Source organism: Rana temporaria, chromosome 8, assembly GCF_905171775.1.
Source record: "Rana temporaria chromosome 8, aRanTem1.1, whole genome shotgun sequence".
Lineage (NCBI taxonomy): Eukaryota > Metazoa > Chordata > Amphibia > Anura > Ranidae > Rana > Rana temporaria.
The window spans coordinates 179,308,463-179,332,602 of record NC_053496.1 but is presented as its reverse complement, the minus strand read 5'-3'; the positions used below and the strand labels follow the sequence as shown (position 1 = coordinate 179,332,602).

The window sequence follows — 24,140 nt, the reverse complement described above, 5'->3', positions numbered from 1 at the left end:
GTTCCAGGTAGAAGGGCCGGCTGAGGTCAGGGGATAATCCAGGATCCGTTCCAGGTAGAAGGGCCGGCTGAGGTCAGGGGATAATCCAGTCCAATCCGGGTCAAACACAAGGGGATCCAACAGCAAACAAGGCAGACTAACAGGGGCTTGGTCTAGAACATGGGGGCTTAACCTGTGGCCCTCTGGCTGTTGCAGAACTACAACTACCATCATGCCTCTGCCTTTGGGAGTCACGCTTGTAACTGTCAGCAGCTTGCAATGCCTCATGGGACTTGTAGTTCCGCAACAGCTGGTGGGACACAGGTTGAACACTCCGTGGTCTAGAACAATACAGGTAGCTCTGTCTCTATCACAAGCAAGGGATAGGGTGTTCAGTTTGCTTATATCAGGTGACTGAGCAGATCAATCAGTCAACAGGTGAACACAGACAGGGAGGAAAGCAACAGCCAACACCCGGGTGCTGGAATAGGGAGGAGGAGCACTTAAGTGATCGTGACATCCTCCCACCGATACCAATGATGGGACACTATTCCTCCCACTGATACCAACAATGGGGCACAATTCCTCCCACTGACACCAAGGATGGTAAACTATTCCTTCTACTGATACCAACGATGGGGCACAATTCCTCCCACTGACACCAACGATGGGGAACAATTCCTCCTGATACCAAGGATGGGGCACAATTCCTCCCACCGATACAAAGGATGGTATGGTAAACTATTCCTCCCACTGACACCAACGATGGGGCACTATTCCTTCTACTGACACCAACGATGGGGTACTATTCCTTCTACTGACACCAACGATGGGGCACTATTCCTTCTACTGACACCAACGATGGGGCACTATTCCTTCTACTGACACCAACAGTGGGGCACAATACCTCCAAATGACACCAATGATGGGGCACCATTCCTCCCACTGACAGGGGAATAATTTCTGCTACTGACACCAACAATGGGGCACCATTCCTCCTACTTACACCAATAGGGCACCATTCCTCCCAATGACACTAACGATGGGGCACAATTCCTCCCACTGATACCAATGACGGGGCACTATTCTTTGCCCTGATACCAACAATGGTGCATTATTCCTCCTGCTAAACACTGATGAGGTGGCACTAATATGCAGCACTGATGGGCACTGAATTGAATCACTGATGGGCACTGTTGAGGTGGAACTAATATGCAGCACTGATGGGCACTGATGAGATGGCACCAATGAGGAGGCACTAATATGCAGCACCGATGGCCACTGATGAGGCAGCACTGATGGGCCCCGTTGAGGTGGCACTAATAGGCTGCACTGATGGGCACTGTTGAGGTGGCACTGGTGAGCACTGTTGGGGCTGCACTGATTAGCTCTACAGATCTCCCCAGCACTGTCAGTATGAGGAGAGGAGAGACAATAAAAGGGCGCTTCCTTATTTACATGTGATCAGCTGTGATTGGACACAATCCGATCACATGGGGTGAAGACGGAGGTGACGTCAGATGGTGTCCGCCCTAAACATTCGTCATTTGTCTATACGGCCGGCGGTAAAAAAAAACACAGCAATTGGTTACTCTCTACGAATTGATCACATTCCAATCACCAATCAAATGATCATTCAACATTGTGAGGTGCGGAGCTTTGATGTTTATTTTATAGACAACGGAGGCGACCAATGACAGGACAAGAACACCGAGAGACCGAAATGATTTACACATATTGGCCTGACCAATGAAAAGCCGGCTTCTTCAGAAAAGCAAATAAAATAAATAAATAAAAAGCCAAATAAAAAGCCAATCGGTTCAATGATAAATAAGAAACCCTCACTGACGTCCCGGCGTTTCATCGCCTATAGAATGCCACCGTTTGTACGGTTGTCCATGTATGGTCACGATAGCCAGTATGTTGTCTTCTTTGGTACCCACCTTCTTCTCACAGCTGCCAGTCCGCTGCCACAACTAGTGTAAAACCTTTCCCGCACTTCCTGGGTTTCTTTTCAAGTAAAACATTTCCCGCACTTCCTGGGTTTCTTTTCAAGTAAAACACTTCCCGCACTTTGAAGATAAAAATGTGCTTTGTCCCTATTGCCTAGCCTGGGTTTCTTTTCAAGTCATTATTTCCCGCACTCTGAACATGGAAAAGGGTGTTCGCCGGGTGCGAGTTGTCTGGCGTTTAGGAAGGTCTCTTCAATGAATGAAACATTTCCCGCACTCTCAACATGAGAAAGGACACTTCTCTACGTGACTCCTCTGGTGTCCAAGTAACTCTTGGTTCGGAGAGAAACATTTCCCGCACTCAAGGAACGCTTATCAGTGTAAATTCTGAGACAGATTCTCGTAGATGGGCGTAAAACTATGCGGCCGTAACGTATCTCGTTTACGTTACGCGCCCGCAAGTTTTACGGGCAAGTGCTTGATTCACAAAGCACTTGCCTGTAAAGTTGCGGCGGCGTAGCGTAAATTCTCCGGCGCAAGCCCGCCTAATTCAAATGATCCAGGTAGGGGGCGTGGATCATTTAAATTAGGCGCGTTCCCGCGCCGATCGTACTGCGCGAATGTGCCGTCCCTAAAATTTCCTGACGTGCATTGCGCTAAATTACGTCGTATGGACGTCATTGGTTTCAACGTTAACGTAAATGGCGTCCAGCGCCATTCACGGACGACTTACGCAAACGACATACTTTTTCCAATTTCAACGCGGGAACGACGGCCATACTTAACGTTGGTTGCCCCTCATATAGCAGGGGCAACTTTACGCGTCGCAAAAGCTACGGAAACATCGTAAATTCTCTGCGTCGACCGCGCGTACGTTCGGGAATCTCGCGTAAATAGCTAATTAGCATAGACGGCGGGGAAAAACTATGTCGGCGACACCTAGCGGCGGGAAAAAAAAAATGCATCTAAGATCTGACAGCGTAAGAGACTTAAGCCTGTCAGATCTAATGGATATCTATGCGTAACTGATTGTAAGAATCAGTCGCATAGATACGCCGGGCCAGATTAGGACTTACGACGGCGCAAATGGCGTTGCGCCGTCGTAAGCCTTTTAAGAATCTGGCCCTCTCTGTGTGTTTTAGGGAGGTCTCCTCAATGAATGAAAGATTTCCCGCACTCTGAACATGGATAGGGAGGCTCACCTGTGTGAGTTCTCTGAGGAATATGAAGTTCTTCTATTAATATAGAACAGTTTCCACATTCTGAACACAAATGAATGCCCCCCGATGTAAAATATTGTCACCGAGAAGTACTTTTTTTTAATCCCATTGACACACTTCCCGCACTCTTTAATGCAAATATGGACGCTCACCTGTGACATCTCTGGTGTCTAAGAAGGCTGGATCTCTGACTAAAACATTTCCCGCACTTTGGGCATAAATACGGGCGCTCACCTGTGTGAGTCCTCTGGTGTGTAAGAAGGCTTCCTTTCGCAGTGAAACATTTCCTGCACTCTGAACACGAATAGGGTTTCTCACCTGTGTGAATTTTGTGGTGGGCAAGAAGGCTTCCTTTCGTAGTGAAACACTTCCCACACTCTGAACACGAATAGGGACATGCGCCAGTATGTGTTTTCTGGTGGGCACGAAGGTCTACTTTCTTAGTGAAACATTTCCCGCACTCTAAACATGAATAGGGATTCTCGACTACGTGAATTCTGTGATGTTTATGAAGTTTTTCTATCAGAATGAAACATTCTCCGCACTCAAAACATGAATAAGGACGCTCCCCCGTGTGAATTCTCTGGTGCACTTGAAGTACTTTTTTGTCAGTGAAACCTTTCCTGCACTCGGAACATGAATAGGGACGCTCACCACTGTGACACCTCTGGTGGGTAAGAAGGTTTACTTTCTGACTGAAACATTTCCCGCACTCTGAGCAAGAAAAGGGACGCTCGCCCGTGTGAGTTTTCTGATGGGTATCAAGTTTACTTTTCTGAATAAAGCATTTCCCGCACTCTGGACACGAATAGGGACGCTCACCCGTGTGAATTCTTTGATGCACAAGGAGTTTTCCTTTTCGGATAAAACATTTCCCACACTCCAGACACAAAAATGGACGCTCGCCGGTGTGAACTCTCTGGTGCGTAAGAAGGTCTCCTTTCTGGATAAAACGCTTCCCGCACTCTGGACACAAATAAGGACGCTCCCCAGTGTGAATTTTCTGGTGTGTGAGAAGGTTTCCTTTCTCAGTGAAAGATTTCCCGCACTCTGAACATGAAAAAGGGCGCTCGCCCGTGTGAGTCCTCCGATGTCTAAGGAAGTCCCCGCTTTTAGCAAAAGATTTCCCGCACACCGAGCACGACAATGAGGAAACCCTTTCATGGCTTCGGGAAGGTTCTTTGGGATTAGATGGATCTGTAGATCTTTCCGCACCATCAGATCTTAGAGGAGACTCTGGAGTCACATCATGTGATTTATCAGAGGAGTCCGGAGGATCGGAGGGTTCCGCTGATCTCTGTGTCTTCTGAGGAATAAAGTTTTCTCCTGGAAAGTGTTGTGTGATGTCATCAGATTTTACATTATAGTCTGGAGATGACATCAGACGTCCCTCAGAGACATTCCAGGCACAGCGTCCACCTGATGGAAAATTATTATTAAAAACAAGTTATAAAGAAATCGTAATGTCTTCCATTCAAAGATCATCTAATCTGACAGATACAACCGGCCCTTTTGAAGGCAATCATAATGCCCATGCGGCCCACGATAAAATGGAGTTTGACACCTCTGGTGTACAGTATCTCCCCCTCATTTGTTGGGAACATGACGTTATATTGAGGAATGGAGATGGACCTTTCAAATGGTGTACAGTATCTCCTCCTCATTTGTTGGGAACATGACGTTATGCTGAGGAATGGAGATGAACCTTTCATATGGCCTTCTCCATGTCTGTCTGTCCACCTGCAACTTGATTAATGTGGCCAGTCTCTGGGTGGAGACCAAACCTGATTTAAGCCAGCCAAGCCTGCAATCTCAGTATCTCCTCCTCATTTGTTGGGAACATGACGTTATATTGAGGAATGGAGATGGACCTTTCATATGGTGTACAGTATCTCCTCCTCATTGGTTGGGAACATGTTGTTATATTGAGGAATGGAGATGGACCTTTCATATGGCCGTCTCCATGTCTGTCTGTCCACCTGCAAGGTGATTAATGTGGTCAGTCTCTGGGTGGAGACCAAACCTGATTTAAGCCAGCCAAGCCTGCAATCTCAGTATCTCCTCCTCATTTGACCGTTATATTGCGGAATGGAGATGGACCTTTCATATGGTGTACTGTATCTCCCCGTCATTTGTTGGGAACATGACATTATATTGAGGAATGGAGATGGACCTTTCATATGGTGTACAGTATCTCCTCCTCATTTGTTGGGAACATGACGTTATATTGAGGAATGGAGATGGACCTCTCATATGGTGTACAGTATCTCCTCCTCATTTGTTGGGAACATGACGTTATATTGAGGAATGGAGATGGCGTGCACTATATTGGGAACATTGGGTAGTGTGATAAATAGAACAATTACTTTTTTTCAGGTTGGGACTTCAGAATTCCAATTTCCCCACCACATTTGTTGGAAACATTAGATGGTGGAGAAGGTATATCGATGACATTTTTTGCTACTACCATTTCAGGTTTCTAATACTTTTCTGTACTGAAGGGTGCGAAGATGTCTATCTTAAACGCGGACAACATACACGTTACATAAGTGGAGAAAAGTTTGTTTCACCTCTGTTTTTTTAAAGAAGTCATAATGAGGAATAGGCTTCCACAGGAATTTGTTGTCGTCGATTGGAAGAGCTTTGAATATTTGTAGAAGGAAGTATTGTAGAATGTTGATCTGTGCAATTTTCGGACTGTCTTTGTGGGAACGGGAAGGAATTATTTTATCTTTAATGTTTATGACTTACTTGTGTTGATATGTAGAGAAGATTCCTCCGGTTTACTTTCCATAATCATCTCCCCCTCCTCCATAGACTGCTGATCTCCACTCACCAACCTCTCTTCTTCTTCTTCCTCTTCTGTTTTAACTTCGACTTTGATGTCTTTCAGTTCCTCACCCTAAACCCCAAAGATGATGGAATACGTTTGTGGAAAAGTAACAAAAGATTACAAATGTAAAATACATTAGAGTTCATAGAGTTCTAGTTGCTCAGTCCCACCTACCTGATGATGGTGGGGGATGGTGTGATCTTCCTGTGTGGAATCCCGGGAATACAGAGGACGGGGACATCTCTCTGGTGGGTTCCCATTACTGGATCCATCTGTAGGAAACACACACACTGACTGAATACATTGTTTCTATGTGTTTATCAGATGATGGGGGATCTAGGTGGAGCCTCCGTACTGCTCTCTCCTTTACAATAAAGTCTCCTCTTACCCGGTGATGTGAGGGGCGGCTTATTCTCCATCATGACGTCCTTGTAGAGATCCTTGTGTCCTTCTAAATACTCCCACTCCTCCATGGAGAAATAGACAGTGACATCCTGACACCTTATAGGAACCTGACACACACAATGATACAGTCACCATCCAGACACATCCCTTGGGCCAGATTCACGTAGATCAGCGGATCTATAGATCCGCTCGTTCTACGTGAATTAAGATCCGCTCCCGCAAGTTTAGGAGGCAAGTGGCTAATTCACAAACCACTTACCTCCAAACTTGCGACGGCGGATCCTAAATCCCCCAGCGGAATTCAAATTCCGCGGCTAGGGGAGTGTCATATTTAAATCAGGCGCGCTCCCGCGCCGATTTAAATACGCATGCGTCGTCCGGGGAATTTCCCGGCGTGCATTGCTCCCACTGACGTCAATAGGACGTCAGTGGTTGCGACGTGATCTAGACTTGCGACGCGCGTGTTCGTGAATCGGCGTACGCAAACGACGTAGGAAATTTCAAAATCGACGCGGGAACGACGGCCATACTTAACAATACTTACCCCTGCTTTTAGCAGGGGTAAGTATACGACGGGTACCGCGCTACGGAAACGACGTAAGAACACCGCGTCGGGTCCGCGTACGGTCGTGAATTTCGCGTATCTCGCTGATTTACATATTATTCAGTGTAAATCAGCGGGAACGCCCCCGGCGCCATTTTTAATTCAAAAAAAAGATCCGACAGTGTAACACAGTGTGACACTGTCGGATCTCAGCCCTATCTATGCGTATCTGATTCTATGAATCAGGCGCATAGATAGGACCAGAAAAAATCCGAGATACGATGGTGTATCTGAGATACACCGTCGTATCTGCTTCGTGAATCTGGGCCCTTGTCTGTTACTGGATAATGTCCCAGAATTCCCGGCCCTGCTTAGATAAATGGCTCTATATTTAGGATGTATCCAGTCTATAAACCAGAGGCTCTGGATGAACAGTTGGATAAATGGCTCTATATTTAGGATGTATCTGATCTATAAACCAGAGGCTCTGGATGGACAGTTGGATAAATGGCTCTATATTTAGGATGTATCCAGTCTATAAACCAGAGGCTCTGGATGAACAGTTGGATAAATGGCTCTATATTTAGGATGTATCTGATCTATAAACCAGAGGCTCTGGATGGACAGTTGGATAAATGGCTCTATATTTTGGTGTAAATATAAAATAATATCTTATTACCTCCTTTGCTGCCAGTTCCAGCAATGTCTCCTCTCTACTTCCTCCCGACTCACCTCTCACCCGGAAATTCTTGTCTATCTCTCTTCTTGCTTGTATATGACATCACTTCCTGTCTAGGAGGTCCACTGGCAAATGAGATCACCACCTTGTGGACATTTTTAGAAATGGTTGTTTTATTAATAATACATTGACTACTTTTTAGTGCAGGGGTCTCCAAACTTTAGAAACAAAGGGCCAGTTTATGGTCCTACAGACATAAGGTGGACCGGACTTTGGTCATTGGGTGTAGAAAAGGTCCCGATGTCAGTGGGGAAAAAAAAACAACCCATCTTTGGTGTAAGTGGGAAGAATTCTGTCCCATTGTTGGTGTTGTTGGGAAGAATTGTGCCCCATCATTGTGTGTTGTTGGGAAGAATTGTGCCCCATCGTTGGGTGTAGTTGGGAAGAATTGAGCCCCATCGTTGGGTGTTGTTGGGAAGAATTTTGCCTCATTGTTGGGAAGAATTGTGCCCCATCGTTGGGAAGAATTGTGCCCCATCGTTGGGTGTTGTTGGGAAGAATTGTGCCCCATCATTGGGTGTTGTTGGGAAGAATTGTGCCCCATCGTTGGCGTCATTGGGAGAGATTGTGCCCCTTCATTGGTGTCAGTGGGGGGGGGAAGTATGTACCACTGTTAAATATCAGTAGATGAAATAGTGCTCCAAGGGCAAGATAAAAGCAAGCAAAGCGCCAGTTTGGAGACCACTGTTTTAGTGCATTCACAATTTTTTTTGTATATTTTACCCCCGAGCGTCCTCCTCATGATCAGCCTCTATGATGGACGTTGGACACCCACAAAAATGTGTAAAAAACACAGACACCCTCCTAAACCTTGTGGACGGCCTTCCCTGAAGAGTTGAAGCTGTTATAGCCTCAAAGGGCGGCAATGATGGGCACTGATCTTCACTGGTAGGTGAGACTGATAGGCAGCACTGATATGCGGCACTGGTGGGCACTGAGAGGCAGCATTTGTGGGCACTGAGAGGTGACACTGATGGGTGGTACTGAAGGACATTGATAGGTGGCACTGAGAATTGGCACTAATAGGTGGCACTGATAGCTGGCAGTGATGGGCACTTATGGGTGGCAGTGATAGGCAGCACTGCTAGATGGCACTGACTGGCACCACTGGTGGGCATTGATAGGTGGCAGTGATGGGCACTGAGAGGTGGCACTTTATTGCACTGGTGGACACTGGCAGGGGCACTCGCAGGCACTAATGAGGCGGATGTCTCTCTTCCACTGGGGACCGATGTCCTTTACACATAAGACAGTGATCGTCTTTTTTTTCTCCTCATGCTGTCAGGGTGAGGAGGAAAAAAAAAACAATTACTGGGCTTTGTTTACATCACGTAATCAGCTGTCATTGGCTGACAGCTGATCTTGAGGAAAGGGACTGGGCCCGCCCCCTTACTCGGATCTGTGATCACCCGAGGCTCAGTGACTCAGTGATTACATCGAGCGCCATGTGCGCGGGGCGCGTGCAAAGGGGAGGACGTCTATTGACGTCCATCCGGCATTTGGGGTCCGCCCTGTGGCCGTCATTCGGTTATAGCGCGAGCCCTAGTGGTTAAAAATAATAATAAATTGTAAAAAAAACAAAAAAAAAAACAAGACTCAAAACAAAATATTCTCAAGTGTAAAGCTTTACTGTTTATTTTCGAAAATCAGAATAACTGATTAACAATAAAACTAAGAAATCTTGTATGACTGAAATAAAAAGATACAACAAATGTATTATACGTTGGCCCAATGAAAACCCAGCTCTTTCAGTAAAGCAAAATGTACAGCAACTTTTTTCAGGGAAAAGTTTCCCGCACTCTTAACATGAATAAGGTTTGTCACCCGTGTGAATTCTCTGGTGTGCAAGAAGGCCTTCCTTCTGACTAAAACATTTCCCGCACTCTGAACACTTATAGGGGGGCTCACCCTTGTGAACTTTCTGATGTTTTTTAAGTTCTTTTATCCGACTGAAACTTTTCCCGCACTCCGAACACGATGAAGGACGCTCGCCTGTGTGAACCTTCTGATGAAGAAGAAAGTAATTTTCCTGACTGAAGCTTCTCCCGCACTCTGAACATGAATAAGAAGGCTTGCTCGTATGAAATTTCTGGTGTGTAAGAAGCTCCTCCTCCTTAGCAAGGCGTATCCCGCACTTTGAACACGGATAAGAACGCTCTGTGTGAGTTTTCTGATGATTAAGAAGGTCTTTGTTTTTGGAAAAAGGTTTCCCGCACACTGAGCATGACAATGAACTCTCTCCTGTGTGAAGCGAAGACTTCTTGGGATTGGTTGGATCTGAAGATCTCTCCATACCGTGAGATGTTGGAGGTGTATCTGAAGTCACTGTATGTGATACATCAGATGATTCCTGAGGAATGGAGGGATCCGTTGATCTCTGTGTGTTCTGAATGATGAAATTTACTCCGGGAAAGTGTTGCGGGTTATTATAATTTGCATTACGTCCCGGAGGTAAAATAGAATGATCCTCAGAAATATTCTTGGAATAGTGTCCACCTGTCGGAGAATAATTGTGAAATATATATTATAAGTGTTCTTCATGCCGCACATTCAGAAATCATATACGTCGATCGAGGACGAAACATATTTGCGGAGCTATTCCATGGAACTGGCTGCAATCATTACATAACAATACAATGGAGCGCTAATCCCGCAGGAATACTGTCCAGGTCTCCTCAGTCTTTGCTCGCAGCCAGGCACACAACAGGTTCATCCACACATTTCTTCAATGACCAGTCTGGGGCAGGGTGTTTGTGTTGGTTTTATTTTTGGAGAACTTGGATGGGGTTGAGGGAATTGAGTGGGACACTCCAAAAACAAGAACTATGTACAACTTGAGGACCTTGTATTCTTTCTGGAAAAGCTGTGAGGAAGTCTGTGCGTTCAACAAACAGTGGACTTTAACTTTGAAGTAGTAATTAAATGCAAACTTTATTTACAGCAGTGGTCTCCAAACTGTGGCCAATTCCTTTCGCTGCTACCAATGATGGGCCACTATTCCTCCAATTGATACCAATGATGGGCCACTATTCCTCCAACCGAAACCAATGATGGGCCACTATTCCTCCAACCAATACAAATGATGGGCCACTATTCCTCCAACTAATACCAATGATGGGCCACTATTCCTCCAACCAATACCAATGATAGGCCACTATTCCTCCAACCAATACCAATGATGGGCCACTATTCCTTCAACTGATACCAATGATGGGCCACTATTCCTCCAACCAATACCAATGATGGGCCACTATTCCTCCAACCAATACCAATGATGGGCCACTATTCCTCCAACTAATACCGATGGGCTTCTATTCCTCCAACTGATTGCAATGATGGGCCACCATTCCTCCAACTAATACCAATGATGGGCCACTATTCCTCCTTCTACTGACTACAGATTGTACTGTATGTAATTTTTATACTCCCACTGGCCAACTGATACCAATGATGGGCCACTATTCCTCCAACCAATACCAATGATGGGCCACTATTCCTCCAACCAATACCAATGATGGGACACTATTCCTCCAACTAATACCAATGATGGGCCACTAATCTTCCAACTGATACCAATGATGGGCCACTATTCCTCCAACCAATACCAATGATGGGCCACTATTCTTCCAACCAATACCAATGATGGGACACTATTCCTCCAACTAATACCAATGATGGGCCACTAATCTTCCAACTGATACCAATGATGGGCCACTATTCCTCCAACCAATACCAATGATGGGCCACTATTCCTCCAACCAATACCAATGATGGGCCACTATTCCTCCAACTAATATCGATGGGCTTCTATTCCTCCAACTGATTGCAATGATGGGCCACCATTCCTCCAACTAATACCAATGATGGGCCACTATTCCTCCTTCTACTGACTACAGATTGTACTGTATGTAATTTTTATACTCCCACTGGCCACTCTGGCCCCCTTAAAGTCTGAAGGACATTAAACCGGCCCTTTGTTTAGTTTTGCAAGTCAGCAGGTGACCACGTCTGTGTCTTATTGAAGAGTTACGCTGTCTGTGGGTGGTGCCAAGTCAGCAGGTGACTACGTCTGTGTCTTATTGAAGAGTTACGCTGTCTGAGGGTGGTGCCAAGTCAGCAGGTGACCACGTGTGTGTCTTATTGAAGAGTTACGCTGTCTGTGGGTGGTGCCAAGTCAGCAGGTGACCACGTCTGTGTCTTATTGAAGAGTTACGCTGTCTGAGGGTGGTGCCAAGTCAGCAGGTGACCACGTGTGTGTCTTATTGAAGAGTTAAGCTGTCTGTGGGTGGTGCCAAGTCAGCAGGTGACCACGTATGTGTCTTATTGAAGAGTTAAGCTGCCTGTGGGTGGTGCCAAGTCAGCAGGTGACCACGTCTGTGCCTTAGATTTTTAAGTTCTTCTATCTGAACAAAACATTTCCCGCACCTGAACAAGGATTCTACTTTGTGTGAGTTCTCTGGTGTTTAAGAAGACTTCTTTTATTAGTGAAGCATTTCTCGCACTCCGAACATGAATAAGGACGCTCGCCGGTGTGAGTTCTCTGATGTCTGAGAAGGTTTGATTGCTGAGTGAAACATTTCCCGCACTCTGGGCAGGAATAAGGATGCTCACCCGTGTGAATTCTCCGGTGTATATTTAAGTGTTGCTTCATTGAGAAACATTTCCCGCAATCTGCGCACGAAAAAGGACGCACACCCGTGTGGATTCTCTGGTGGGCCAGTAAAATTTGTTTGAGGATAAAACGCTTCCCGCACTCTGAACATGAATAAGGTTTGTCCCCCGTGTGAATTCTCTGGTGTACAAGAAGGCCTTCCCTCTGACTAAAACATTTCCCGCACTCTGAACACTTATAGGGGCGCTCACCTGTGTGAACTTTCTGATGTTTTTGAAGTTCTTCTATCCTACTGAACCTTTTCCCGCACTCCGAACACGAATAAGGACGCTCGCCCGTGTGAATCCTCTGATGAATAAGAAAGTTGTTTTTCTGACTGAAGCTTTTCCCGCACTCTGAACATAAATAAGGAGGCTTGCCCATGTGAAATTTTTGGTGCGTAAGAAGGTGCGCCTCTATGGCGAAACATATCCCGCACTTTGAACACGGATAGGAACGCTCTGTGTGAGTTTTCTGATGATTAAGAAGGTCTTTGTTTTTGGAAAAAGATTTCCCGCACACTGAGCATGACAATGAACTCTCTCCTGTGTGAAGCGAAGACTTCTTGGGATTGGATGGATCTGAAGATCTCTCCATAACGTGAGATGTTGGAGGTGTATCTAAAGTCACCGTATGTGATACATCAGATGATTCCTGAGAATTGGAGGGATCCAATGATCTCTGTGTGTTCTGAATGATGAAATTTACTCCGGGAAAGTGTTGCGGGCTATTATAATTTGCATTACGTCCCGGAGGTAAAATAGAATGATCCTCAGAAATATTCTTGGCATAGTGTCCACCTGTTGGAAAATAATTTTTAAAAACATATTATAAGTGTTCTTCATGCCGTACATTCAGAATGCATATGCGTCTATCTAGGACGAAACATTTTTGCGGAGCTATGTCATGGAACTGGCTGCAATTATAACATACACATACAAGGCGGATAAAGGATAGAATAAAACCAAACCTTAAAGTATGGGTCTTCAAATTACGGCCCTCCAGTTGTTCAGGAACTACAATTCCCATCATGCCTAGTCATGTCTGTGAATGTCAGAATTTAACAATGCCTCATGGGAGGTGTAGTTCTGCAACAGCTGGAGGGCCGTAGTTTGAGGATCCCTGCCTTAAAGGAACCATTCTTTTTGGTGAAGAATAGAGATGGACCTCCCTCTACCTCATTTCTTGGAAACCTGTCTATAGAGATGGACCTTTCATACGGTGTGGAGTAGTGATGGTCAACTTACTAGATATATGGGGCTTCACTAGGTCACTCCGAAATCAACATAGTGCTACATATACTGTAATTTAACTACTTGCCACCAAATCACGTATCTCCTACTTCTTTTGACTTCAAGTGGTTGTACCTGGTATGATATGCAGCTGCAGGCATCATCCCGATACTGATTTTTAGAGCCAACAGCCGTGTTTCTTGTAATAGCAACTCGAGCGGCTAACTAGCCGCTCAATTTCTATTACAAGTAGTGGCAGGGGACACTACCCCCCCCTCCCCCCTTTTCCGCGTCTCTCTCTGGCTTTCCGGTCCCACTGGGAGACACAAGCTAATCCACTGGCTAGTTGGAGGCCCATACAAAGCCGGGATTGGCGTTGATCGGCTCTTTGCTATAGTAATTTTAGAAGCAATGAAATGACGACTTCCAGGAAAGTTTGTGCGCTATTAAAATTTATTTTACGTCCTGGAGATAAAATAGGTCGTTCCCCAGAAATATTCCTGGCATAGTGTCCACCTGTTGGAAAATAATTTTGAAAAACAAATAAATGTTCTTCATGCCGTACATTTAGAAATCATATGCGTCGATCTAGGACGAAACATATTTGCGGAGCTCTGTCATGGAACTGGCTGCAATTATAACATACAAATACAAATACAAGGCGGATAAAGGATAGAATACAACCAAACCATAAAGTAGGGTTGTCCCGATACCACTTTTTTAAGACCGAGTACAAGTACCGATACTTTTTTTCATGTAGTCGCCGATACCGAATACCCATACTTTTTTTAAATGTCATGTGACAGTTTTCAAACCACAATACAGACTAAGGATATTTTCTTTAGAATTATGAAGAACTCTAACTCAAGACATTATAAAAGAATAAAAATGAGTAAAAATGAATAAAAATGTTTTATTTGCTTGTCACGCAGTAGTAAAAAACTCAAAGAATTTTCATAGAACATGTTGATAAATACAAAAAAAGTATTCTATTTAGGTATCGGGAGCATTTGCGTGAGTATGAGTACTCCCGCAAATACTCGGTATCGGTCCCGATACCGATACTAGTATCGGTATCTGGACAACCCTACCATAAAGGAACCATTCTTTTTGGTGAAGAATAGAGATGGACCTCCCTCTACCTCATTTCTTGGAAACGTGTCTATAGAGATGGACCTTTCATATGTTGAGGAGCAGTGATGGTCAACTTACTAGGTATTTGGGGCTTCACTAGGCCCCCAAAATCACCAAAGTGCCACATACAGTGCCTTGAAAAAGTATTTACACCCCTTGAAATTTTTCACATTTTGTCATGATCAGGGCACTGATCAGCACTGGTAGGTGATACCAATAGGCAGCACCGATGAGGCACTGATTGGCACCACTGGTGGGCATTGATAGGTGGAACTGTTTTGCACTGTGGGCACTGATGAGGCGGATGTGCCTCTTCCACTGGGGACCGATGTCCCTTACACAAATACCGGCGATCGGCTTTATTTCTCCTCACGCTGTCAGTGTGAGGAGGAAAAAAAAAGGATTACCGATCTTTGTTTACATCATGTGATCAGCTGTCATTGGCTGACAGCTGATCACGTGGTAAGGGGCCGGGACCGAACCCTTACTCGGATCTGTGATCACCCGAGTCTCATTGACTCTGTGATCACAGCGTGCGTGGGGAGCGTGCAAAGGGGAGGACGTCCCGGCAATTGCGGTCCGCACTGTGGCCGTCATTCGGCTATAGCGCGGACGCCTAGTGGTTAAAGTTGATAGATATAAGGTGGCAACTCTGTAGACTCAAAAGTTATTGGCTACCAGTGGCGGCTGGTGCTCCATTTTTTGGGAAGGCAAACAAAGCAGAAGTCTCCCTCTCCCCGTTTCGTCAGTACGTCAGTGAAACCCATCAAATGCTCTTGTCCAATCGCCTGAAGGTAGCAACATATAACCCAATCTGCCGTGTCCCGTGCTGGACCAGCAAGATATATTCTATACTTATAGAAAATACATGAAAATGGGGACAGTTTTCTGTATTTAGTGTTTATGACTTACTTGTGTCTATATAAAGAGAAGATTCCTCCCGTTCACTCTTGATTGTCATCTCCCCCTCCTCCATCGACGGCTGATCTCCACTCACCAACATCTCTTCTTCTTCCTCTTCTTTGATCTTGATATTGAGATCTTTCAGTTCTTCATCCTAAACCCCAAAGATGATAGAACACATTTGTAAAAAAAAAAAAAGAAACAAGAGAAGGCATAGAGCAATGCCACCTCATTGGTCAAAATACATGTTTAGGTCTACAGCTAAACTCCACCTACCTGATGATGGTGAGGGATGGGGTGACCTTCCTGTGTGGAATACAGAGGACGGGGACATCTCTCTGGTGGGTTCCCATTACTGGATCCATCTGTAGGAAACACACACACTGACTGAATACATTGTTTCTATGTGTTTATCAGATGATGGGGATCTAGGTGGAGCCTCTGTACTGCTCTCTCCTTTACAATAATGTGCACCACCCTACAGTTTGGGCCCCACTGTTAGCTGGGAATACAGAGGACGGGGACATCTCTCTGGTGGGTTCCCATTACTGGATCCATCTGTAGGAAACACACACACTGACTGAATACATTGTGTGGGAATTTTTTTGTTTCGTTGACTGAACTAGATGGACATTTGTCTCTTTTTAACCCATGTAACTATATAAATACAATGGAACCTCGGATTACGAGCATAATCCGTTCCAGGAGAATGCTTGTCATCCAAAGTACTTGCATATCAAAGCGAGTTTCCCCATTGAAGTCAATGGAAACAAAGATAATTCGTTCCGCACTGACTTCTATGGCATGCAATACCGCATGTGGCCAGAGGTGGGGGGGTGCCGGAGAGCCTGGGAAATACTTGGGGACAGCTCAGCTGTTGAAAAGGTTCGGAAACACTTGGGAACTGAGTATTTTCGTGGCATTCCAAGTATTTCTGAACGGGCTCACTGGCACCCCCGCACCTCAGGCCAAATGCGGTACTGCACACCCCATTAGCTTGACATCTGCTCGTTTTGCGAGACAACACTTGCAAACCGAGTCAGAATTAGAAAAAAAACGCTCATTAGCCACATTACTCGTAAACCAAGGTTGCACTGTACACACTTTATACACCTAAAAGTTAAGTGGGAACTGTTTCTACAGTTGTTTATGACTTACTTGTGTCCTTATGTAGAGAAGATTCCTCCTGTTTACTTTCCATAATCATCTCCCCCTCCTCCATAGACTGCTGATCTCCACTCACCAACCTCTCTTCTTCTTCTTCCTCTTCTTCCTCTTTAATCTCAATGTTGAGGTCTTTCAGTTCTTCCCCCTAAACCCCAAAGATGAAGGAACAGATTTACACAGAAGAATACACTATATTACCAAAAGTATTGGGACACCATGTATGGGGTGAAGATATACTGAAATGTGTCCACTGGGCACTGAGACCTTTAACCACTTGCCGACCGCCGGCTGTACATGTACGTCAGCAGAATGGCACGGCTGCGCAAACTGACATATATTTACGTGGCATGCGCGGCCCTGCCGAGAGCTCCGTGACCATGGAACCTGCGGACTGGATGTCCGCCGGTGTCCCGTGATCGCGTGACTGAGCTGCAGAAAGGTCAAATACCCCCGAAAGAAAGCTCTATTTGTGGGGAAAAAAAGGACGTCAATTTTGTTTGGGAGCCACGTCGCAACACCACACAAATTGTCAGTTAAAGCGACGCAGTGCCGAATCGCAAAAAGGGGCCTGGTCATTTGGCAGCCAAATCCTCCGGGGCTGAAGGGGTTAACTGTAATTTGCACTTACTTATTGAGAGGTCTAATTCTTGGCCCTAATATTTGCACTCTTGCTAAACTGAGGCACAGCAACTGGAGTCGCTCCTTTGAATTGGCCAGTGTCCTTACCTCCTGAAGGCAACTGCATAGCCCATTGTTTATGATTTCTACTGTTCCAGTGTCCCTCAATGGACTCCAAATAAAAGATTTTAGGGTTGATACAAAAATCTTATCTGTTTAGGTCTACATGCTCAGTCCCACCTACCTGATGATGGTGGGGGATGGTGTGACCTTCCTGTGTGGAATCCCGGGAATACAGAGGACGGGGACATCTCCCTGGTGGGGCTTTGTCCATGCTTATTGATTCGGTTGTGTGATCTACACAGGACACTCCTCTCTGTGAATGAATAATAAATTGATCATTATTGGCACTAGACTGGGGTGAAGAAAGTTTATTTCTGTCGCTCATTGTTTCGCCTTTAGATGGACTTTGTAGAGCAGTGGTTCTCAACCTGGGGGTCGGGACCCCCTCGGGGGTCGAATGATGATTGGCCAGGGGTCACCAAATCCTGGGCTGTTCCTGAAGCCTGCACCACTCTCCCAGCTTTTTTCGTGGCCGCCCAGCTGGGCCGTTCTTGGAGCCCACGGCCGCCCACTCAGCCTCTTTGCAGCTGCCCATTCAGTTCATGGCATGGCTGGGGGGAAAGACACTAGAGGTCAGCTGACTGGTGAGGAATGTGAAGTGGGAGGGGCTGGAGGAGACCCTATCTCCTGATTTCGCCATAGGTGTCACTGCTCGAGACACAGTGAATCCGGAGACACAGTGAGTAAAACTACCTGTGATTATACTTGCCATTAAAAGTCCCCGCTACAGTTCTCAGATCAGCAGATGCCCTTGATCAAGAGCACCTAAGGCCTCGTACACAGAGGACAACGGTCTGATGGACCGTTTTCATCGGTCAAAACCGATCGTGTGTGGGCCCCATAGGTTATTTAACCATCGGTTAAAACAAAAGCAAACCTGCTTTAAATTTAACCGATGGATTCCTAACCGATAGGTCAAAACCGATCGTTAGTAGGCACGACCAAGTCGACGCATGCTTGGAAGCATTGAACTTCGTTTTTTCCAGCACGTCATTGTGTTTTACGTCACCGCGTTCTGACACGATCGGTTTTTTAACTGATGGTGTGTAGGCACATCAGACCATCAGTCAGCTTCATCGGTTAAGGAGAACAAAGAGAAAGAGTGGTACAAATTAAAATGCGCCATAGGGGGTTTACTACTGTTCGAGTGGAAGGGACTCGGGAGCACTAAATGTCCGTGGGTTAGGGGCGTAAATTACTTGAGTTGCCTTGGGTGCGGACAACCCACGCTACGAAAATCATTAGGGGTCCCCACAACATGGGAAATTTTATCAAGGGGTCACAGAACTAGAGAGGTTGAGAACCGCTGTTGTAGAGAATGACCTGGAAGATATTAGATGGGAGAGAATACATGTTTATGAAATGGTACTGACCATGTATGATGGAGGATCTGTAGACATGACATTGCTCTGTGGGCACAGTGGCCGGGAATGTCTATATTGTGAGCCCCGTTCTACCGTGTTTCCCCCGAAAATAAGACCTATCCCGAAAATAAGACCTAGCGCTATTTTCCAGGAGGGCTGCAATATAAGCCCTACCCCGAAAATAAGCCCTAGTTCGGGGAAATTGTGTGCTTTTCGAGGAAACATGGTATAATCCTATTAAGGCAGTGTGCTCTGTGTGTGTGTGTGTGTGTGTGTGTGTGAGAGACTCTCTCTCTAGCGGTTTCAAGTGACTTTGCTACAGAGCGGCACTCAGCTAATCTCCCCCCTGGTCTCTTCTCCCGCCTGTCTGTGGGGGATCTTGCCCGCCCTCCCTTCACAGAGCTTCGGCGGGTCACTGAAAGTACGGTGCAGAGCCTCTGCAATCAACATGTCATACGGTACCGTGTGCGGTATGCAGCATGGCTACTTCACAAGGTATTTACAGATTATTTTTCTTCACATGCTGGTGTGCTCTCTTCCCTGCTTCGAGCATTGCAGAAGGAGGGGGGGGGGGCCAAGATCCCTCGCTGGTGGCTGGGAGAGGTGGAGGAGAGCTGAGGTGTTTGCACTGTTAATTTGCAGGGGCACACACATTCTGTATTGTGTGCTACTGCAAAAGAAAGGATTTGAGCATTTTAAGTTTGTTCAAACTGGGGATTCCTGAATATGTTAAGACCTACCCCGAAAATAAGCCCTACTGGGTCTTTTGTTGCCAAAATGAATATAAGACCCGGGCTTATTTTCGGGAAAACACGGTATTAGTGTCACTGGATGGGCACATTGATGTCACCTTGACAGCCAACTCCACCAAAATAGGTCTGGGGGCATCTGTCCTGCGATTGGTGCTCAGGATCACATGACAGAGACAGGACAACCAGTCAGGGTATAGTGAGAATCCAAAGAGAGCCAACAATCCTCCACTAACATACTGTGAGGTACAGAATTGCATCATCACTTCCATCAAATCACAAGAATCAGGAGCTTCATCCCTTATTCTATGTACTGTAGGGATGTTCATTCCTTCTGCTGCCTTCATTAGAACTTCTTCCTCCCTGAGCTGAGACAGAGGGACACTTTTAGTATGGGTGGAATAAAGGTTTAGGCCGGGATCACACTAGCTGCGGCTGGGGGTCCCTGTTCTCAGTTTCAGGGGCGAATCAGGTCCGAATTGTTGCCTGAAACTGAGCCAAAGATGCAGAGGACCCTTTTCCAGTGCGGACCGCGGCCGTCCCCGTAGCTGTGTAAACCGGCTCCATTGCAAACTGGTCACAGTCTACTGTTATGCGAAATTGGATGCGGGGAAACCCACATCTAGGTTGCATAAGTGTGAACCCAGCCTTATGCCGCGTACACACGGTCAGAATTTCCGACAACAAATGTTCGATGGAAGCTTGTTGTCGGAAAATCCGACAAATCCGTGTGTAGGCTCCATCGGACATTTGCTGTCGGAATCTCCGATGACAAACGTTTGAGAGCTGGTTCTCTATTTTTCCGACAACAAAAGTTCTTAATGCACAAAAATCCTATGCATGCTCGGAATCACTTCAACACATGCTCGGAATCATTGAACTTAATTTTTCTCGGCTCGTCGTAGTGTTGAACGTCAGTGCGTTCTTGACGTTCGGAATTTCCGACAACCAATGTTTGATGGGAGCTTGTTGTCGGAAAATCCGACAAATCCGTGTGTAGGCTCCATCGGACATTTGCTGTCAGAATCTCTGATAACAAATGTTTGAGAGCTGGTTCTCAATTTTTCCGACAACGAAAAGTTCTTAATGCACAAAAATCCTACACATACTTGGAATCAATTCAACGCATGCTCAGAATCATTGAACTTCATTTTCCTCGGCTAGTCGTAGTGTTGTATGTCACAGCGTTTCCGACAACAAATGTTCGATGGGAGCTTGTTGTCGGAAAATCCGACCGTGTGTAGGCTCCATCGGACATTTGCTGTCGGAATTTCCGACAACAAATGTTTGAGAGCTGGTTCTCAATTTTTCCGACAACGAAAAGTTCTTAACGCACAAAAATCCTACGCATGCTCGGAATTCAACGCATGCTCGGAATCATTGAACTTCATTTTTCTCGGCTCGTCGTAGTGTTGTACGTCATCAAGTTCTCGACGGTTGGAATTTCCAACAACATTTGTGTGACCGTGTGTATGCAACACAAGTTTGAGTGAACAACCAGTCGGAAAAAAAATCCAAGGTTTTATTGGCGGAATGTCCGGAATGGCATTAGTGTAGTATACGACTTCGAATGGATAAATAGTACCATTTTTATGGTGGTCTATACATCAGTCCAAAGAGAGAGACAACTAAGATAAGAGGAACTAACAGATTTAATTCCAAACAAGTAGCAGTCGGGAGCCGAGCCCTGTGATGACACCTTGCTTTGTATATCCAACTCTGGAAAAACCACGGAGTCATCACAGGGAGGAGAGGGAAGAACCCCGAGACAAATGCCTCTATATTTAGGATGTATCTGGTCTATAAACCAGAGGCTCTGGATGGACAGTTGGATAAATGGCTCTATATTTAGGATGTATCCGGTCTATAAACCAGAGGCTCTGGATGGACAGTTGGATAAATGGTTCTATATTTAGGATGTATCCGGTCTATAAACCAGAGGCTCTGGAGGATGAACAGTTGGATAAATGGCTCTATATTTAGGATGTATCCGGTCTATAAACCAGAGGCTCTGGATGGACAGTTGGATAAATGGTTCTATATTTAGGATGTATCCGGTCTATAAACCAGAGGCTCTGGATGGACAGTTGGATAAATGGTTCTATATTTTGAATGTATCTGGTCTATAAACCAGAGGCTCTGGATGGACAGTTGGATAAATGGCTCTATATTTAGGATGTATCCAGTCTATAAACCAGAGGCTCTGGATGGACAGTTGGATAAATGGTTCTATATTTAGGATGTATCCCGTCTATAAACCAGAGGCTCTGGATGGACAGTTGGATAAATGGTTCTATATTTTGAATGTATCTGGTCTATAAACCAGAGGCTCTGGATGGACAGTTGGATAAATGGTTCTATATTTAGGATGTATCCGGTCTATAAACCAGAGGCTCTGGATGGACAGTTGGATAAATGGTTCTATATTTAGGATGTATCTGTGTAAATATTACAATCCTCTATATAAGTGTATATCATCATCTTCTGGAGATAAAAGACGTCACAGTGACTATGGAGGAAGAGGACGGACATAATGGGGGATTACTGGGTGTAAATATAAAATAATATCTTATTACCTCCTCTGCTACCAGTTCCAGTAACGTCTTCTCTCTATATCCTCCCGATTCACCTTTGACCCGGAACTTCCTGTCTGCATTCTATATCATTTCCTGTTTACATCAGACTTCACTTCCTGTCTTTATCTTACATTACTCTCCATGACCTTGTAGACGGCTTCATATACGGGACGACGGGACGATGTTCATCCTCTCCTGAACCATTTACCTTGACATCTAGAAACTGGCATCTAAAAACGGCCATTAGCGCTACATTTTCCTTCATTTTATTTTTTTTAACACTTAAATGTCTTCTTAGACGATTTTAATGTTTTTCTTTTTTTTTTTTTGCATATATTATATCTGAGGTGTAACCACAACAATAAAGACATGAAATAAAAAAATATAAAAAACGTTTTGTGTTTTATATTTATATAAAAAAAAATATATATGAAACTAAAGGATAAATAGCTTAAAGCGGGGGTTCACCCTTAGAGGGCACTTTTCCCCCTTAGATTCCTGCTCGTTTTCTCTAGGGGAATCGGCTATTTATTTTAAAATATGAGCAGTACTTACCCGTTTACGAGATGCATCCTCTCCGTCGCTTCCGGGTATGGGCTTCGGGAATGGGCGTTCCTTCTTGATTGACAGTCTTCCGAGAGGCTTCCGACGGTCGCATCCATCGCGTCACGATTTTCCGAAAGAAGCCGAACGTCGGTGCGCAGGCGCAGTATAGAGCCGCACCGACGTTCGGCTTCTTTCGGCTACTAGTGACGCGATGGATGCGACCGTCGGAAGCCTCTCGGAAGGCTGTCACTCAAGAAGGAACGCCCGCTCCCGAAGACCCATACCCGGAAGCGACGGAAGAAGATGCAGCTCGAAAACGGGTAAGTACGGATCATATTTTAATACAAATAGCCGATTCCCCTAGACCGAACGAGCAGGAATCTAAGGGGAGAAAAATTTTTTTTTTACAAATGGGTGAACTCCCGCTTTAAATTGGAAAAACAACAATAAAAATTATTTGTGGAAAAAAGTGTGAAAAAAGGTGATTTTTTGTAAAAAATGAAATAAAAAAATATATTATATAATGTATGTTGTTTTTTTGGGGTTTTTACAAATAATTTTATTGTTCTTTTTCAATTTAACCACTTCCATACCGGGCACTTACGCACCTTCCTGCCCAAGCCAATTTTCAGCTTTCAGAGCTGTCGCATTTTGAATGACAATTGCGCGGTCGTGCTACACTGTACCCAAACAATTTTTTTTATCATTTTGTTCCCACAAATAGAGCTTTCTTTTGGTGGTATTTGATCACCTCTGCGATTTTTATTTTTTGCGCAACAACTGAAAAAAGACCGAAATAATAAAAAAAATATAACGTTTTTATTTTTTTCTGTTAATTTTTTTTGTAGATAAGTACATTTTCTTCTTCAATTATGGGCACTGCGATATGGCTGCACTGATAAGGCGGGCACTAATGGGCACCGATGAGGTGGCACTGATAAAGGTGGCACTGATGATGGTCACTGATAGGCGGCACTGATGGGCATTGATAGGCGGCGCTGGTATGCAGCACTGAAGGACACTCATAGGCGGCACAGATGGGCACTTATGGGTGGCACTGATAGGTGGCACAGATGGGCACTGATAGGTGGGCACTGATGGGCATGGATGGTCACTGAGGGGTGGCACTGATGGTGGCATTGCTGGGCATTTTTCTAAATGTTTCCTATGGTGTGCCGATGTTGCCAGTCAGTGCCCATTTGTGGGCACTGATTGGCATCTATTGCAAAAAATTTTAACATGTGGATGGCCAGGTGGTACATACCTGGCCATCCACATCGAACCCCTTCCCTGGTGGTCCTGGTGGCTTCCCTGGTGGTCCAGTGTGAGCATCAGCGGGGAGGGTTACCACCCCTGTCAGGAGAGCTGCCGATCGGCTCTCCTCTACTCGCGTCTATCAGTGAGG

At 45.3% G+C, this 24,140-nt stretch overlaps 2 protein-coding genes across 4 annotated transcripts in view; both read right to left on the bottom strand.

The window, feature by feature from the left end:
• The window catches only part of LOC120910016 (gastrula zinc finger protein XlCGF26.1-like), a 111,051-nt gene extending 88,757 nt beyond the window's left edge, over positions 1–22,294 (bottom strand). For 2 of the 3 annotated variants that reach the window (XM_040321850.1, XM_040321851.1), the window contains exons 1-3: positions 22,190–22,293; positions 17,622–17,753; positions 16,751–16,904 (exon numbers count right to left, since the gene is read on the bottom strand). In XM_040321850.1, coding sequence (XP_040177784.1) covers positions 16,751–16,904; positions 17,622–17,711 — 244 coding nt within the window. In that variant the 5' untranslated portion in view covers positions 17,712–17,753; positions 22,190–22,293. Of the gene's footprint in view, positions 1–3,063; positions 4,571–16,750; positions 16,905–17,621; positions 17,754–22,189 lie in introns of those variants that run through there. The other variant, XM_040321852.1, reaches the window with a different exon arrangement.
• LOC120910546 (zinc finger protein 850-like) overlaps positions 1–24,140 on the bottom strand; it is a 1,103,195-nt gene that overhangs the window by 268,173 nt on the left and 810,882 nt on the right.